The 17935-nt window shown below is 38.0% G+C and overlaps 1 protein-coding gene across 5 annotated transcripts in view; it reads right to left on the bottom strand.

Annotated features, from left to right (window-relative positions):
* The window catches only part of ARHGAP23 (Rho GTPase activating protein 23), a 201909-nt gene that overhangs the window by 23463 nt on the left and 160511 nt on the right, over nt 1-17935 (bottom strand). For all 5 annotated transcript variants that reach the window (XR_014173530.1, XM_081932088.1, XM_081932090.1 and 2 more), the window contains 7 exons: nt 17198-17259; nt 15591-15718; nt 11437-11555; nt 10450-10605; nt 7473-7551; nt 1557-1630; nt 212-301 (listed from right to left, as the gene is read on the bottom strand). Coding sequence is in view for 4 of the 5 variants with exons in the window: in XM_081932088.1 (XP_081788214.1) it covers nt 212-301; nt 1557-1630; nt 7473-7551; nt 10450-10605; nt 11437-11555; nt 15591-15718; nt 17198-17259 (708 nt within the window). In the remaining variant the exon portion in view is untranslated. The remainder of the gene's footprint in view (nt 1-211; nt 302-1556; nt 1631-7472; nt 7552-10449; nt 10606-11436; nt 11556-15590; nt 15719-17197; nt 17260-17935) is intronic.

The raw sequence follows: 17935 nt of genomic DNA, 5'->3' as shown, positions 1-17935 counted from the left end.
TTGGTGAACAGAATTTTGAAAGATAAAGCTGATATGTCCCCAGATAAAATCTTAGTGATATTTGAAGAGCTGCATCCCACAAACAAACTAAAAATTCAGTTTCCTAGATCATGTACCTCTTAATCCTCCTTTCCATGAAATAGTTGAATATTCTACTGTACACAGGCTTTTGGGTAGGGAAGGGATGGCGGGTGCAGTGAACAAACATTACCTTATTCTTCTCAGAATGGTCTGCAATTGTCTTGAGGTGTTCCACCAGGAACTTGAGGGTCTCATAATAATGGCCTGGCAAATCCCGGATCTGAATCAGAGATGGAAGAAATATATTTTTAAAAACCAATCAGGAGTATTTATTTGTCTCATTTTATGAGACTAGATCCTATTCTCTCTCCTTCTCTAGTTTCAAACCATTACTTTGCTTTTTAAAAATTGACACAAAAGAAGTGGTACCATAGGAAGATGTCAGCTCTAGAATTCCCCTGTTCTTCTATAAGGAAAGATAGTCTTCCATACTATCTTCTCTTATATATTATATAAGAATATATTTACTCTTATAAGAATTTTTAAAGCATACCAATAATATGTATATTTGTATGCCCTGCACTATGACAAGGCTAGACAATGTTTCCTAATAGTTACGTGTTCTCTGCTCTTTAAGAAAAGTGTGTTTTGCTTGCCTTAGTACTGCCCACTATTTCTTGCATTAATTCTGTGTGACATTCCCGCCTCAAGCTTGTTTTAAATTAGTTACCCAGATGGCTTTCAATTGAATAAGGAATGCTTCATGCTCTCAATTCTTAAAAACATCAAAAGACATATAAAGAAACTGGCAGGCCACCAATAATGATACAGTGATTCTTAATACATGAGAAAAAAGAAAAAAAGGAAGGGGGAAATGTGCTTAACAGTGATATATACAATAAAAGAATCAGTTTTCAGATCTGCATCAAGCAAACATATTACAAACTCATTCTATCCCCTACTACAGGAGACTGATGCTTATATTCACATGTCTTTTATCTCTTATAAATTCAAGATTAATCTTACACAAAATAATGTTACTGAGCAATCTGGGCCATTCTCTACAATAGTACCTTCTTTTAAAGTGTATAATGTGAGATATCAGGATTTAAAGCAAGTATTCTATGGTCTAGCTGTGTCCAATGAAGCTGATGTATTGGTGGTCAGAAGTTGCACTCGCTGCCTAGATATATTAAGTTCAATATAATCTTCAGTGGCTCAGAAAGACTTCTGATGGGAATCTATCTCTGGCTAATTTAAAATGCTAGAGACTGAATCTTCAGCATAAAAGGAAGTGTTACTTTTCATTATGAAGATTGTTCCTTGTTGGAGTGCAGAAAGCATATAGGAGAGGCTCAATCATCCTATCCTGGATTCTCTCCACACACACCCAATCAATCAATCAATCAATCAATCAATCAATAGTGTTCTATCACTGAACTGCAGCCTTTCCTTTCAAAGCAGAGAGCAGATGTTGACATTTCCCCATAGTAGTTCTCCAAGGAAAAAACTAGCAGCAACTTCCAGGGGCTTACCAGTTTGCGTAAGGTCTTCATCCTTTCACTGGCATCTTCGATCCGGTTGGCTTCAATAAAGTCATTGTATTTATCTTGAAAAGAAAAACATTTCTGATTTGTGGTATCAATTTTAGGACAAAACAAATTGAGCAGTTCAGAACAATTGAGAATGAGATTCAAAATACGTCTTGAAAGACACCATTCATTTCTACAATTTAATTTCAGCTTTGGGATTGGGAGTTAAGGTATCTAGAGCTGCTGCTAATTTCTGAGTTCTCTTACTAACTTAATTTCTTAAATCCAAAATTCTGAATTTGTTTAATTTATTTAACTTCTGTTTTGTATTTAAGTGGTAAGAATAATTAGGAAAACACTTGACTGTAAATTTGGTGGGGGAAGATACAACATTCACTTTTATCATAGCCATGAACAAGTACAGCATAGTATTATAGGGGGAAATAAGTTTCTGAAAAATCAGGTGTGATTCCACTTTCCAAAAGAAAGATGGAATTAAAAAATAAATCTTGGTTATTATCTGTGAGTAATGGGACCTACGGTATTTTTAGACTATAAGACACACCGGAGTATAAGACGCACCAAGATTTTGAAGAGGTAAATTTAAAAAAAAAAAAAGGTTTTGCACTCTGCAGGCCTCCTAAACCCTCTGCACGCCTCATTTTTTGGAGAGAAAAAAAGAAGGGGTATGCAGAGCTTTGGGAGGCTTGTAGAATGCTCCTGGGGGCTGGAGGGGGCCAAAAACGAGGAAAAAAAGGGGGGGCATGCAGAGGCTTTTGGAGGCTTGTAGGTGCTCCTGAGGGCTGGGGGGGACAAAAATGGGCCGTTTTTTGCTCTTTTTTGCCCTCTCCAACCCCCAGGAGCAATTTGCAAGCCTCCCAAACCCTCTGCACGTCCATTTTTGCAAAGGGGGCAGGGTTTCAGTAGGCCAAAAATGCCATCTTCAATGTATAAGACGCACCCAGATTTTCACCTTCTTTTTTGAGGGAAAAAGGTGTGTCTTATACTCTGAAAAATACGGTATGTAATCTGGCATACCTGAAAGGAAAAGCTATCTTAAGGTAACTGCTTCTTAGCTATTTAGAAATTTAAAGCCTGAGATACGCCGTGACCTCCCCAAAGTTTGGTTGTTTGTGAAAAATATATATTAATTAATGAATTTCTTTAATTTATATATATATTCTTTCTTGTCACATCCTATTCTCTTCCATGACTGCATCAGCAACAATGGACTGAATTCCTCCAGCACAACTTCATAGTCCTCATGCCATAGACTCAGCCCGTAAAAAATTGTGTTCCTGCAATCAACTATTTGAATTCATTCCTGACCTGACACAAATAGAGAGTTAGTGAAATAAACATGTATTGCCATATGAGTCTAACCCATTTTTACCTAACTAAGCAGTGTTTAGTTCAGGGGTGTCCAAACTTGGGAACTTTAAGACTTGTGGACTTCAACTCCCAGAATTCCCCAGCCAGCATGGCTGGGGAATTCTGGGAATTGAAGTCCACAAGTCTTAAAGTTCCCAAGTTTGGACACCCCTGGTTTAGTTGAACATAAGGAAAATGCAGCTCCTTTTCTTAATAAAACCTCATTTATAGATTATAGTGAATAGACCTGAAAAGGTCAGAGTGCCAGTTTTTTTCAAGACATGGAAATAGGAGGCAAATTGGAAACATTTCAGCCTTACTGGCTTGGGAAAATATAATTCTAACAGGCTTCTTGAAAACTTATTTGAGAACTTACTACAACTTGCCTGTCTAAAACATTTGATTTCTTCCCTCCTGAAATTAAACTATGCTTTCTCTCTCCCTGCTAAACTTAGGGCAGCTTGGGAATCTGCATTTCGAAATTATTCATTTCCTGTGAAAGAAAATGGATTTTTGCAGGCAGCAAAAGTATTATATAAAGAATTTCAGGCATTGGGGAAAGAAATCACCATCACTTCTTGGTGTCTTGCTACTGTCTATGGTTTAATGAACCCCCTCCTCCCCTACACTATGCCACAACTACCAGGGCATTCTTTTCTCCATCTTCTTCTAAAACAATTAGATGAGGTAGTCCTTACCTCCGCACACAACACATACTACCATGCAGTAATATGCATTGTGGTATTATTACTACAGTTACAATACAATACAATACAATACAATAGCAGAGTTGGAAGGGACCTTGGAGGACTTCTAGTCCAACCCCCTGCCTAGGCAGGAAACCCTATACTGTTTCAGACAAATGGTTATCCAAAATCTTCTTTAAGACTTCCAGTGTTGGGGCATTCACAACTTCTGGAGGCAAGCTGTTCCACTGATTAATTGTTCCAACTGTCAGGAAATTTTTCCTCAGTTCTAAGTTGCTTCTCTCCTTGATTAGTTTCCACCCATTGCTTCTTGTTCTACCCTCAGGTGCCTTGGGAAATAGTTTGACTCCCTCTTCTTTGCGGCAACCCCTGAGATATTGGAATACTGCTATCATGTCTCCCCTAGTCCTTCTTTCTCTTAAGCTAAACATACCCAGTTCCTCCAACCGTTCTTCATATGTTTTAGTCTCCAGTCCCCTAATCATCTTTGTTGCTCTTCTCTGCACTCTTTCTAGAGTCTCCACATCTTTTCTACATCATGGTGACCAGAACTGAATACAGTATTCCAAGTGTGGCCTTACCAAGGCCTTATAAAGTGGTATTAACACTTCACATGATCTTGATTCTATCCCTCTGTTTATCCAGCCTAGAACTGTGTTGGCAGCTGCTGCACACTGTTGGCTCATATTTAAATAGTTTTCCGCTAGGACTCCAAGATACCTTTCGCAGTTACTACTGTTGAGCAAGATACCACCTATACTGTACCTGTACATTTCGTTTTTTTGCCTAAATATAGAATCTTACTCTTTTCACCATTGAATTTCATTTTATTAGATAGTGCCCAATGTTCAAGTTTGTCAAGATCCTTCTGTATCTTTAGCCTATCTTCTGGAGTGTTGGCTATTCCTGCCAGCTTGGTGTCATCTGCAAATTTGATGAGTTCCCCATTTATTCCCTCATCCAAATCATTGATGAAGATGTTGAAGAGTACTGGGCCCAAAACAGAGCCTTGGGGTACTCTACTGCATACCTCCCTCCATGTAGATGCAGTTCCATTGAGGACTACACGTTGAGTGCGGTTGGTCAGCCAGTTACCAATCCATCTGGTGGTGATGCTGTCTAACCCACATTCTTCTACTTTATCTAGTAGTAGATTATGATCTACCTTATCAAATGCCTTACTGAAGTCCAAGTAAACTATATCAACGGCATTCCTCTGGTCCACTAATTTTGTCACATTATCAAATAATGCAATAAGATTAGTCTGGCATGATCTGTTTTTGACAAACCCATGTTGGCTTTTAGCTATTACTTTGTTTGCTTCTAGATGTTCGCAAATTCGTTGCTTGATTATCTTTTCCAGAATCTTTCCTGGTATTGAGGTCAGGCTGATATGTCTGTAGTTTCCTGGATCTGTTTTTTCCCCTTTTTTGAAGATGGAAACCACATCAGCTCTTTTCCAGTCCTCTGGTAGTTCCCCGGTGCGCCAGGATCTCTGAAAGATATAGTTCAGTGGTTCTGAGATCTTGTCTGCCAGTTCCTTCAGAACCCTGGGGTGTAATCCATCCGATCCTGGTGATTTGAACTCGTCTAGGTAGACAGGTGCTCACTTACCATTTTCTTCCCTATTTCAACTTGTGTTCCTAATCTGATTTTTGTGGTGCTGTTTTTGATAGGTTGGACTGTTTTATCCCTTTGTGTAAAGACAGATGCAAAACATGAGTTAAATAGTTCTGCTTTCTCCCTGTTGCTTGTCACCTTCTTGCCACTTTCTCCCAGCAGTGGACCAATTGTTTCCTTAACTTTTTCTTGTTTTTAACATGTTGGAAGAAGCTTTTTTTGTTATTTTTTACTTTTTTGGCAAGCCTTTCTTCATTGTGAGCCTTAGCTTTCCTCACTTCATCTTTACATGCTCGGGCTATTTGCTGATATTCTGCCTTAGTTATGTCCCCCCCTTTCCACTTTTTATACTTATCTTTTTTTGTCTTTTAATTTGTCAGAGAGTTTTTTATGCAGCCATGCTGGTTTCTTTTGGGAGCTGTTATTTTTCTTCTTCATAGGTATTGTGCTAGACTGAGCTTTTGTAATCTCATTTTTCAAAATTTCCCAAGCTTCTTGAGTTGTTTTCCCCTTGAGGATTCTCATCCATTGAATTTTTCCCAAGCTCTCTCTAAGTTTATTGAAATTAACTCTCTTAAAGTCCAGGACTCTAGTTTCACTTTGTTCTACTACTTGTGTTTGCATAATGTTGAATTCCAATATTGCATGGTCACTTGTCCCCAGGGTTCCTGTGGCTTCAACACTTTCTATCATTTCCTCTCTGTTAGTGAGAATTAAGTCCAATATGGCTGATCCCCTTGTTCCCTTCTCTACTTTTTGGGAAACAAAGTTGTCTGCTAGGTTTGTTAGGAACCTGTTGGATCTTCCACTTGGTGCAGAGTTTGTTTCCCAGTTGATGTCAGGGTAGTTAAAATCCCCCACTACTATTGTAGTGTGCTTCCTACATACTTTAGTTAGCTGACTAGGAAAAGGTTCAGCTACTTCCTCTGCTTGGTTGGGTGGCCTGTAGTATAGACTATGGCGATGTCATTTCCCTCCCAACCTTTAATATTGACTCAAATGCATTGAAGATAGTTCTCATCATTGTTGTGTTCTATTTCTGTAGAGAGGTCATTATTTCTTATATATAGTGCAACTCCACCTCCTCTTTTATTTGGTCTATTTCTTTTAAATAATTTAAATCCTTCTAGCTGTATGTTCCATTTGTCAGTTTCATCCCACCAAGTTTCTATAATGGCAACAATATTGTATCTGCCCTCTTTTACTTGAATTTCTAATTTGCCCTGTTTATTCCTCATACTCTAGGCATTGGTGTATAGACATTTGAGTCCATTTTGATTGACCCTGTGTTTACTGTCTACATAACCTGTGTTATGCCTGACTGCCTCTATTTTCTTGCCACTTGTATGATTCATGCACATGGTATGGCACTCACTATTAAATGCTTGGTTTTGCTTGACAGCAGGAGTGATAATCTTACTCGCACAAAAATCTGTGTTACATGCACTGATAACTCTATGAATTTTAGATTACTGGGGTCAGAAATGTTCCGTATCAATTAATTATCTGTCCCCGCTGTTCAGTTTAAATGTTTATCCAGAAAATCTGTGAATTTAATGCCAAGTAACTCAGTCTCTTTCTTGGATGGGTGCAAACCATCTCTTTTGTACAGTTTTTTTATTGGACCAGCTGCAGACATAATGATTAATAAAACCAAAGCCTTCCCTTTTGCACCACTCCTTTAGCCACACATTAAATTCTGCTACACACTGGCCCTTCCCTTTTTCTCCTTATATACTGGTAAAACCTCTGAAAAGATAAGCCTACAACCTACACTACTAAGTTCATACCCCAAGCTCTGGAAATCATTCTTCACAGAAACTACATATTTTAGTTTTAGTTGAAGCATGCAATGTGCAGCTGTGAGAACTGCATTATAATAGCAAGTTACCAGAGAAGTGAAGAGTTTTTCCCACCCCCCACAATCACATTCCAATTGAAACTCAGGCCCTAAAAGTCTGAATAAAAGTTTCTATCAGTTCTTGAAAAATGAAACTGAAGCTGAATCCTGAGTGATTTTGTAATACCAACTTCTACACCTCTTAGACAAATGTGTTTTACCAGCTATGGCTTAGGCAAGAGAGAAACTATGCTCTGATTCAACCAGAAAAAGATCATACAAAGTCCCTTAGAAATCAAAGGTTAATATTTCCTGTCTGAATTTCTGGGAAAAATCATGACTGGTAAAGCAGCGAAGGGATAGTAGACCACCATAACTCACCGTCGGTAAATAGAGGCTCTGGGAGCTTCCGAAAGAAAGACTTCAAGAGGCTGCAAATAACATTCAAGTCTTGCCATCTCTGGAGTTGGAAAATGAAAACAGTTCTTTGATACTTATTTCAATTTCAATTTTCACTTATTATTACATAAAACATTTTACATTTCCCAAACACCATAAAGCATGTTGAGATCAAACATTTATTTTCTAAAAAATAATTTTTTAAAGAAGGCAAATGGCCCCGGCAAGGGCTACCAACATTCTTCACTGGCTTCATCTACTTTTTCTAATTAGATCAGCAATTAGATTATAATACATTGTGTGCACAATGATCAGGCAAGTGAATATTTTGACCATATCATCATGTTTATGCATACTTTCCACCTCCAAGCTTATAAACTTGAGTACTTAGTGGATATAAGCACATCAGGTGATGTGCATTTGTGTAATGAAGGAGGATGTGACCTAAGGAGATCAACACCCTATATCAAGGCATGCATAATTATTAGGCAGCTTCTTTTTCTCAGGCAAAATGGGCCAAAAAAAGAAATTTAAGTGACTCTGAAAAGTCACAAGTCTTTCAGAGAGATGCAGCACTCTTGAAATTTCTAAGATATTGAGGGATAATCACAGAACCATCAAATCTTTGATGCAAATAATCCACAAGGTCACAAGAAAAGTGTTGAGGAAAAAAGATACAATTAACTGCCAAAATATTTGAGAAGAATCAAACGTGAAGCTACCAGGAACCTATTATCTCCCAGTGCTGTCATATTCCAGAATTGCAACCTACCTGGACTGGACTGCCCAAAAGTACAAGGTGTTCAATGCTTAGACACATGGCTAAGGTAAGGAAGGCTGAAACCACCACTGAACAAGACACATAAGCTGAAACAACAAGACTGGGCCAAGAAATATCTGAAGGCAGGTTTTTCAAAAGTTTTATGGGCTGATGAGATGAGAGTGACTCTTTTTTTTTAATTGTAAAATTTTATTGATTTTTTACAAATGTTTTAGGGGAAAAGGTAAATAGGTGTAGAAAAATTTTGACAGCTACATCATGCGGGAGGTAGAAATCCCCCCGAATCTCACAACTTTAACAAAAAAGAAAAGAAAAAACATCAAAATTTGAATAAACATTGGCAGCTTTTTGTTTTTACATTCAATCATCAATATATTCAATCATCTTTTATATCACTTCCAAGAGTTACATTATAACAACAATTGCAAAAATGTTTCAGCTCATTTTTGTGATCTGAGTCTTCTAAGTGTTGCATCCTCTCCCCTGTCTGCTGGCTCCTCCCTCCTTCACATCTTGTGTACTGTCCCCTGTTTGATCTAGGAGGGCACTATTTTTTTTAATAAAGGCCTCCGCCTCCACAACTGTGTTAATTCTAATTCTACTGCCCTCCCAGAAAATTAGCATTCCTTCTGGCAAAAGATGAGAGTGACTCTTGATAGACCAAATGGATGGACCCAAGGTTGGATCAGTAATGGGGACAGAGCTCCACTTCGACTCAGATGCCAGCAAGGTGGAGGTGGGGTACTGGTATGGGCTAATATTATTAAAGATGAGCTAGTTGGAATTTTTGGGTTGAAATTTAACTCCCAAACCTACTGCCATTTTTTAGAAGATAGTTTCTTCAAGTAGTGGAACAGGAAAAAGTTTGCATCTTTCAAGAAAACAATGCTTTTTATGCAGGACAATATTCCACTGCATGGCGTTAAAGGCCTTAAAGATAACAGAATAATGACATGGCCCCCTTCCTCACCTGTTCTAAACCCTATTGAGAACTTGTGGGCCCTTCTTAAATGGGAGATTTATGGCAAAGGAAAACAGCACAACTCTCTAGACAGTGTTTTGGGAGGCTGTGGTTTCTGTTGCACAAAAGGTTTATCATCAAGAGACAAAGAAACTGACAGACTCCATAAATGCATCTCCATAAATGGAAGGCTTATGACTGTTATTGAAAAGAAGGGTGGCTATATTAGTCACTGACTTTTTTTTTTTTGAAATGTCAGAAATGTTTATTTGTATATTTTGAGTTGTTTCTTTATTATTCTCACTTTAACAGATAAAATAAATGAGTGAAATGGGAACTTTTTATTTTTTCAGAGTTGCATAATAAATCTGCACATTAATACTTGCCCAATAATTTTGCACACATAGATATTCTCATAAGAAAGCCAAAACCTCACTTTTACTTTCTTAAATATTCAGGTTTGAGTTTTACGAGAGCACTGTAGTTGTTCAATAATGAAATTAATCCTCTAAAACACAACTTGCCTAATAATTGTGCACACAGTGTAGGAAGCTGCATTTTATGCATTTGCAAGTATATTGGTAGTCTTCTACTAAAGAAGCCTATTCCCTACTTTTCCTGGGCCTGATTAACAGGAGGAAATATTTACACTTTCATAAAGGACTTAAGAGTAATATTACATAATCTTGTGTCATCCTGATGCATTAAGATTCTAAACTTCCATTGTTTTGAGCAAGAACTCCTGTTGCCAAGCTGACAAAGGAAATGAAAGTTGCAATCCAGAAACCTGGAGTACAAACTATTTAAAGTGCTCAAAATAATTCTGGTATATTCACTTTTATAATCCTTGCAAGAATTCTTTAACAATAGGAAAGTAATGTTTTCTTCACACTGTTAATAATAAGATTAAGACTGCTAAGAAGCTAAGACAAGTTAATAAATGTTATTAGTATTTGCATTACTTATTCATTTTTATTTATTTGACAAATTTATTTGCTGCTGATCTTGCCGTGTCTTCTAATAGAAAGGCCATTGTGGACTGGTTTTGGATCTGCTCCATAACTAACCCAAAACAATACATATACAGGCCTCATGTGTAAACACATGTACTATAAGCAACTGACAGCTAGGTGTCAGTACTATCTAATAGTACTGGGATATTTTCTTTCAATAGAAGTGAAGAGAGCAGAGTATGAGCATAGCAATCTTATTCTCACCTCATCTTGCAAGTTGATGTCTGCTGCCCCTTTGTTTAGTTGCTCTTGTAGGCTGGATACCACAGCATTGTTCCCTGGGACTCGATAGATGCCCATGTATTCCAAACCTTTGTCTTCCACTACCTTGCAACAGGCTTCCACAATCAGGGGGATTTTCTGTGGAAGACAAGATGATAAAGATACTGGTACCAGGGTTGGGAACCTTAAAAACCAAGAACCTTTTTTATGCAGTAGAAGCAATTTGAAGCCTAAACCAGTTGACTAGTCCCAAAGATATATCGTATACCAGGGGTGTCCAAACTTGGGAACTTTAAGACTTGTGGACTTCAACTCCCAGAATTCCCCAGTTGAAGTCCACAAGTCTTAAAGTTCCCAAGTTTGGACACCTCTGTCGTATACAGTATACAGTACATTATCTTTTGAGTTCTAAGCACATTTATTTTACCAGGACTCAAATCCAAGTTCTCTGGAGCAACTTCCAGATCTGACTACTAATGAATCCATGCTCAAAACTTGGATTCTTGTCTTTTAAGTGGGAATGAAATTCAGGAATGAGTTTCACATTTCCAAAGAAACCACAAACAATATTGTGCTCCAATCAGATTTCAAGCCATGTTAATTTTGCTAACATTATGTGCCATCTTTCTTATTTAGGAAAGTGTTATGTGGATATTCCTCAAGAAATAACGCTATGTCTGAGCAATCTAGTTCTTCCCATTAGATTAAAACTCAATGTCCTTTACTGCCATTCCCCATTTCCCAATTCAACATAGATCTCTTTCCCTGCATACACCTGCCTACGGGTTTACTAAAACCAAGAAAACAGGCTAAGCTGTAATTATGTTCTAAGCAGAAGGCTCACAAATTAGATCCCATGGCAGATAATTGGGCATGTTGAAGTGATAACAGTTTTTCCTTAACAAAGTTCCCTAGACACTGTTCTTTTCTTATGCAGAATAAAAGATCTAGTGCAATTGAAAAGACTACCTTGTTGTCAGAAGCTGGCTGGCAATCTTCTAACCTTATACCAAATGCTCTTGGAACAGGTTTCTTGCTCTTCTTCATTAAGTTGATGCCCCAAGGTGCTTTCTGAGGAACACTGTCATCTGGACAGAAGAGGGAGAAAAAAAGAAACCGTTAACTGAGAAGTAGAAATCGTAGAGAAAATAAAAACAGCAGATCAGTCAAAGATATCTACGGTCAAATTTATGAAAAATGTGTTGAATGGGAAAAGGATACTTGGTGATAAGGTTTCTTCATAAAGTTCCTATGATATAAGCAAGCTCAGGACGAATATTTTGGAACAAAGAATCCAACAGGGCAGAATATATAAAAATAGAAAGGGGAAAAAACAGGTGAAACTCAAAAAATTAGAATATCATGCAAAAGTCCATTTATTTCAGTAATATAACTTAAAAGGTGAAACTAATATATGAGATAAAACTCATTACATGCAAAGCAAGATAGTTCAAGCCGTGATTTGTCATAATGGTGATGATTATGGTTTACAGATCATGAAAACCCCAAATCCACAATCTCAGAAAATTAGAATATTACATGCAATCAATAAAACAAGAATTGTACATAGAACAATATCGGACCTCTGAAAAGTATAAGCATGCATATGTACTCAGTACTTGGTGTCACTGCGTTATTTGTTTGCTAGCTATGCTGAGATATCACTACGCAGGTCATAGGTTTTATCAGCAAGTGATGTACTGCGCCTGCTCACACATTCCAGAGACTTTTTTTTCTTCTGTTCGTCTGCCAAGAAGGTGGACGACAATTGCTCTTGCCAAAATGTAACAATTAGATAGATTTGTTTTATTTTATTTTCATATTAAATTTTATTTCAATTAGAACATTTTATCGGGTCTTATTTTCCCTTTTTTTGAAGATATGCTTTTTAGGAAAGCCGACGGTCTACACCTCATTAGCTCAGAGTGTAATTTCCCCTGACAATAAATGGCAGCAGTACTTGGTTTGGGCCCCTTTTGCAGCAATTACTGCCTCAATGCGGCGTGGCATGGAAGCTATCAGCCTGTGGCACTGCTGAGGTGTTATGGAAGACCAGGATGCTTCAATAGCAGCCTTTAGCTGTTCTGCATTGTTCAATCTCATGTCTCTCATCTTTCTCTTGCAATACCCCATAGATTCTCTATGGGGTTCAGGTCAGACGTGTTTGCTGCCAATCAAGCACAGTAATCCCACAGTCATTGAACCAGGTTTTGGTGCTTTTGGCAGTGTGGACAGCTGGAAAATGAAGTCAGCATCTCCATAAAGCTTGTCTGCAGAAAGAAGCATGAAGTGCTCCAAAATCTCCTGGCAGACGGCTGGGTTGACCCTGGTCTTAATGAAGCACACTGGTCCAAAGTCCTGTTGCTCAGTGGTCCAAAGTCCTATTTTCTGATGAGAGCAACTTTTGCATAAAGCACCAAAAACTGGTTCAATGACCATGGGATTACTGTGCTTGATTGGCCTCTCCATTCTTCCTCCATACTCTGGGTCCTTGGTTTCCAAATGAGATGCAAAAGTTGCTCTCATCAGAAAAGAAGACTTTGGACCACTGAGCAACAGGACTTTGGACCAGTGTGCTACATTAAGACCAGGGTCAATGCAGCCGTCTTCCAGGAGATTTTGGAGCACTTCATGCTTCCTTCCGCAGACGAGATTTATGGGGATGCTGACTTCATTTTCCCGCTGCCCACACTGCCAAAAGCACCAAAACCTGGTTCAATGACTGTTGGATTACTGTGCTTGATTGGCCAGCAAACTCGCCTGACTTGAACCCTATAGAGAATCTATAGGGCATTGCCAAGAGAAGGATGAGAGACATGAGACCGAACAATGCAGAAGAGCTGAAGGCCACTATTGAAGCATCCTGGTCCTCCATAACACCTCAGCAATGCCACAGGCTGATAGCTTCCATGCCACGCCACATTGAGGCAGTAATTGCTGCAAAAGGGGCCCAAACCAAGTACTGAGTACATATGCATGCTTATACTTTTCAGAGGTCCGATATTGTTCTATATACAATTCTTGTTTTATTGATTGCATGTAATATTCCAATTTTCTGAGATGGTGGATTTGGGGTTTTCATGAGCTGTACACCATAATCATCACAATTATGACAAATCACAGCTTGAACTATCTTGCTTTGCACGTAATGAGTTTTATCCCATATATTAGTTTCACCTTTTAAGTTGCATTACTGAAATAAATGAACTTTTGCACGATATTCTAATTTTTTAAGTTTCACCTGTATACCAAAAGTATTGATAACAGAAGAAATTATGCAGTCCAGATATTATGAGAAGAAATAATCTGAGATGAGTAAGAAATCAAATTTTATTTTATAGAATTCATAACCTGCCTTACAGAGGATATAAGTTTTCAGATTTATGACAAACAAAAAAAGAATACATATATCAGAATATACTCAAATAAGATATTAAAATGAAAAATAATCTCAAAACCAGTTTAAAAACTATAATGTCATGACCACAAAACATTTCTAAAAACTGGAGAATAAAAGTACTTTTAAAGTACTTTGTGCTTGAAAGACACTTGAAAAAGTCTTGGCCTCCAATGTCTCCAAAGTCATCACATGAATATCCATGCACTTGAACTCATCTTTATGCAACGGATCAGATGGGACAAAAAGTGTATAGTACGGGGTGCTTCTTGGAACATTATTAAAACTATCATTAGGAATTTATGTAACACATTTTTAAGTCAGTAATAAAACAAAGTGTTAAAAAAGTAAATTCACAAAAATGCAGATACAAAACTGCAAATGATTCTCTGAGATCATCATACAAATCCCTAGTTGAAGAGACTTGAATCCAAGTCTCCAGCAGAATTCATTATGATGTAACTGTGGTTTTGGATCAACGCTGCCATTTTGGATTCTGACTCGGGACAGTGCCGTCAATGGCAACTATCTAGCAGTTTTTGTCCCCATGCCATCACTCTGCTAAACACCTAACTTATGCCTAAAGATATTTACCCATGCAGTAGGCTGTATTACTATTATTCTTGTCATCTTTCACATACTTCTCATCTTTTAATCTTTCTCACCTCTCATCTTTCTAGTATCTTCTCATATTGATATATTATGATTTATCAATTGTTGTTATATCATAATTATGATTATATTGTATGATTTATGACCTATGACTTATCATTTTATTTGTATGTACAGACAGTTTATTCACCAGAGACAAATTCCTTGTGTGTCTATTCACACTTGACTAGTAAATAATTGTGTTCTGTAGTGTAGTGTAGTGTAGTGTAGTGCAGTGCAGTCTAGTCAAATAAAATAGAATAGAATAGAATAGAATAGAATAGCACAATTCTTTACTGGTCAAGTGTGATTGGACACTTGTCTCTGGCGCATAAGCTGTCAGCCAGTGTGCATACAAAGTAAGTGATAAGTCATAGGTCATAGTCTAATCTTTTTGATAGTTTTTTCTTGTTTCATAAACAAAATTTGGCATTACTTTAAGAACAATTCAATTGGTCCAATTCAGGGTGTGGTTATCACTCTTAAAGCTCTTCAACGCATGGGACCAGGGTGCTTGGTCTTGTCTCAGTTACATCAACTCATCCCACCCAGTCAAGCAAGGAGGGCATGCGAGGAATCCCATCAATCAAAGAATTGATGGGATTCCCTGCATGTGTGTCTACTGGTGTGTTATAGGAGGAGGGCCTTCTCTGCAGTTGCCCCCATGCTTTGTAACATCTTACCTTCAGGGTGAGGCAAGCAAACCATTCTTCTGCTTGTTTAAAAGAGTGTTAAGAACTGGCTCAACCATTTACCATGGAAGATTAAGAATCTATGCAACTCTGAGGATGGTTGGTCGTTTGAGAACTGACTCTGCTTTGTTAACATTTTAGCATTCTGAGTTTTTTAGCTTTGGTTTTCACTTTTAACTTATACATTTTAATCTTGTTCTTAATTTAGTTTTTGACTATACAAAATAAGCAAAGTTGGGACACATAATAAGATTAGGATTAGGAAAATAGGAAACAGAATCAGAGTACAAAATTCAATCAGAAATAGGTACTGGATAGAGATAATGGAAGTGGGTCTATATAGTAATCCCCCATTCTGGAGCAACTGCACAAGCCTTCTATACCTTTTACTGTTACTCCATCTTGCCGTGGGGAGTAGGGTGGAGCTACTCCTGTTTGCTTCTGGCCTTCTGACTTCATCCCTGACACTCGAAGACCTTTGGGGGAAGAATCTGGTTTGGTCCCTGAGGAACTGAAAGGAAAAAAGACCATGCTTCAAAACTCAGGAATAAACCATCCTATATATTCTGCATGCATAAACACAGAGAGGACTTTGCTTTTCAAGGTTCCCTTTGATTTGACGGCAAAACTTGAAGAAATGAAGAACACTCTGGGAATGCTAATATAGAAGTCCAAGCTACTATGTCAAGACTGGGAGCAGAAATTATAGAAGTGGTTTCAATTTTTTTTTTTTTTTATCCATATGTATGTACAGTGTTCTTCCATGCATGTTTTTAATTTGTCCCTGATTGCTGTTCACACATACATTCAGACCAAAGTTAACAAGATAAACAAAGCAGGGGCAAATGGAAGCTATAAGCTAAGACACCCCTCCCCAAAATGTTACCTATTTTCACAAAAGAATCCCACCCTACCATTTGGAGGGGGAAAGTCTCATGCTTGCATATGCCGAGTTGCTGAGATCACTGTACCCAGAGTTTCTTTACAAACTGACCTTCATCCAGATATTTAAAAGAGTAAACTGTAACATTTTAAAATGTGTGTGTGTGTGTGTGTGTGTGTGCGTGTGTGTATGATGTATGGATATAATTCTCTAATTTTTCAGTTTCCTCAAATACATCTCCTGAGATCAAGTCCTTCAGCGATAAGGTGTAAATTCTTTCTGAACCTCACTATACAAACAGGGATTAATATAATCTATAATGTTACATTCTTAGAAAACAAATCCCTGAATCATAAAGATTTCTGTAGATCAGATTGAAAAGAGTTCCAGTTCATCCTAAACCAATCTAAAGTAGTGGTTAAGGCATCAGATTAGAAACTGCGAGTTCTAGTCCCACAGTAGCAGTGGTGGGTTCTGGATCCCATTGCAACCGGTACAGTTGCAGTGAGACCCGGCGTCCTCCACATGAATGTGTGCAGTGCGCGCACATGCATCTTACCATCCAGCAATACCTCCGTGAGCCTCCGCGACGCTCCAGCTGCTCGGTGGAGAGTCGCGCAGGTGCTCTATGCGCCATGCTTGTGCACGGAAGCGCCGAAGAGTTTAAAGGCAGGTAAGGAGCGTGGGCAAACGGGTGGGCTCTCCAGAGCACCATACCTGAACGGTATCCGGTGTTCCGGGCAGGCTTTGGTACGCCCGCATCAGGGCGTACCACCTGCAACCCACCACTGCACAGTAGCTACATAAACCAGCTGTCTGATCTTGGCCCAGTCACTTATGAATTGTTATAGAGAACATAGGAGGAGAAAGGAATAATAGATATGTCTGCTCTCTTGAGGATTGTATAAAAAATAATAAAGGCATTTCATAAAATAAAATAAATAAATATAAAAATGTATATAGCAATATTTTTAATGGATAGCAACCTGAACTTCAAATGAAATAGACTAGATTTAGATTTATCATCTAAGAAATATGAAACATAATTTTTGGCAGGAAGAGGGCTAATTCTCAAAGAGAAAAATAGTAAGATGGTAAGTAATTTACCTCACTTTTCGGTAATCATTTAGTTTCTTATTGATCAGTGCTTGGCTTGCAAACCCAGGGTCCTGGTGATTTTTTAAAAAAAGGAATACAGAAGGGAAGGGAGAAAAACAGATAAGGGATATGAAAACTCCAGTAAACTCTCATTGCAATGTTTTTCTATTTGACTGAAACAATCTTTTTGCCAACTTTCTTGAAAAAGTTAAAATAAATCAAAAGTTTTTGGAATTACTGATAAAAAAACCTCCTAACAGTTCCAATAGTTTGATCTTTAAATACATACATACATACATACATACATACATACATACATACATACACACACACACACACACACACACACACACACACACACACACACGTTTTCGTAGATTTTCATGGGTGTAGGTATGCTGGTCTTGTTATATTCGGGTCTTTTCCCATGTAAGATCCCATGTGTTCAGGTATTTTCCCATGTAAGATTCTTACATGTAAGACCCGAATACAACAATGTTCTACATTAGAACAGAACTCAGGAACTGTATAAATTTGATAATATTCTTCCCCAGACTTTACAATTCTAAGATGCTATAGGCACACAAATCATGAGCCTCTAAAGATTGCTTTACGATACATTCCAGCAGCCATTGGCTATTCTGTTTGAAGTTTTGGTGAGTGTAGTTCAGTAGCCTCTGTAGGCTTTATGTTCACAATCCTTGCCATGTTTCCATTCAGTGGTTGCAACATTGGAAAGTACCCAGA

Source organism: Natrix helvetica (genome assembly GCF_964273705.1).
Source record: "Natrix helvetica genome assembly, chromosome: Z".
Classification (NCBI taxonomy): Eukaryota; Metazoa; Chordata; class Lepidosauria; order Squamata; family Natricidae; genus Natrix; species Natrix helvetica.
The sequence above is the reverse complement of the archived record's forward strand: the minus strand, read 5'-3'. Positions and strand labels throughout refer to the sequence as shown.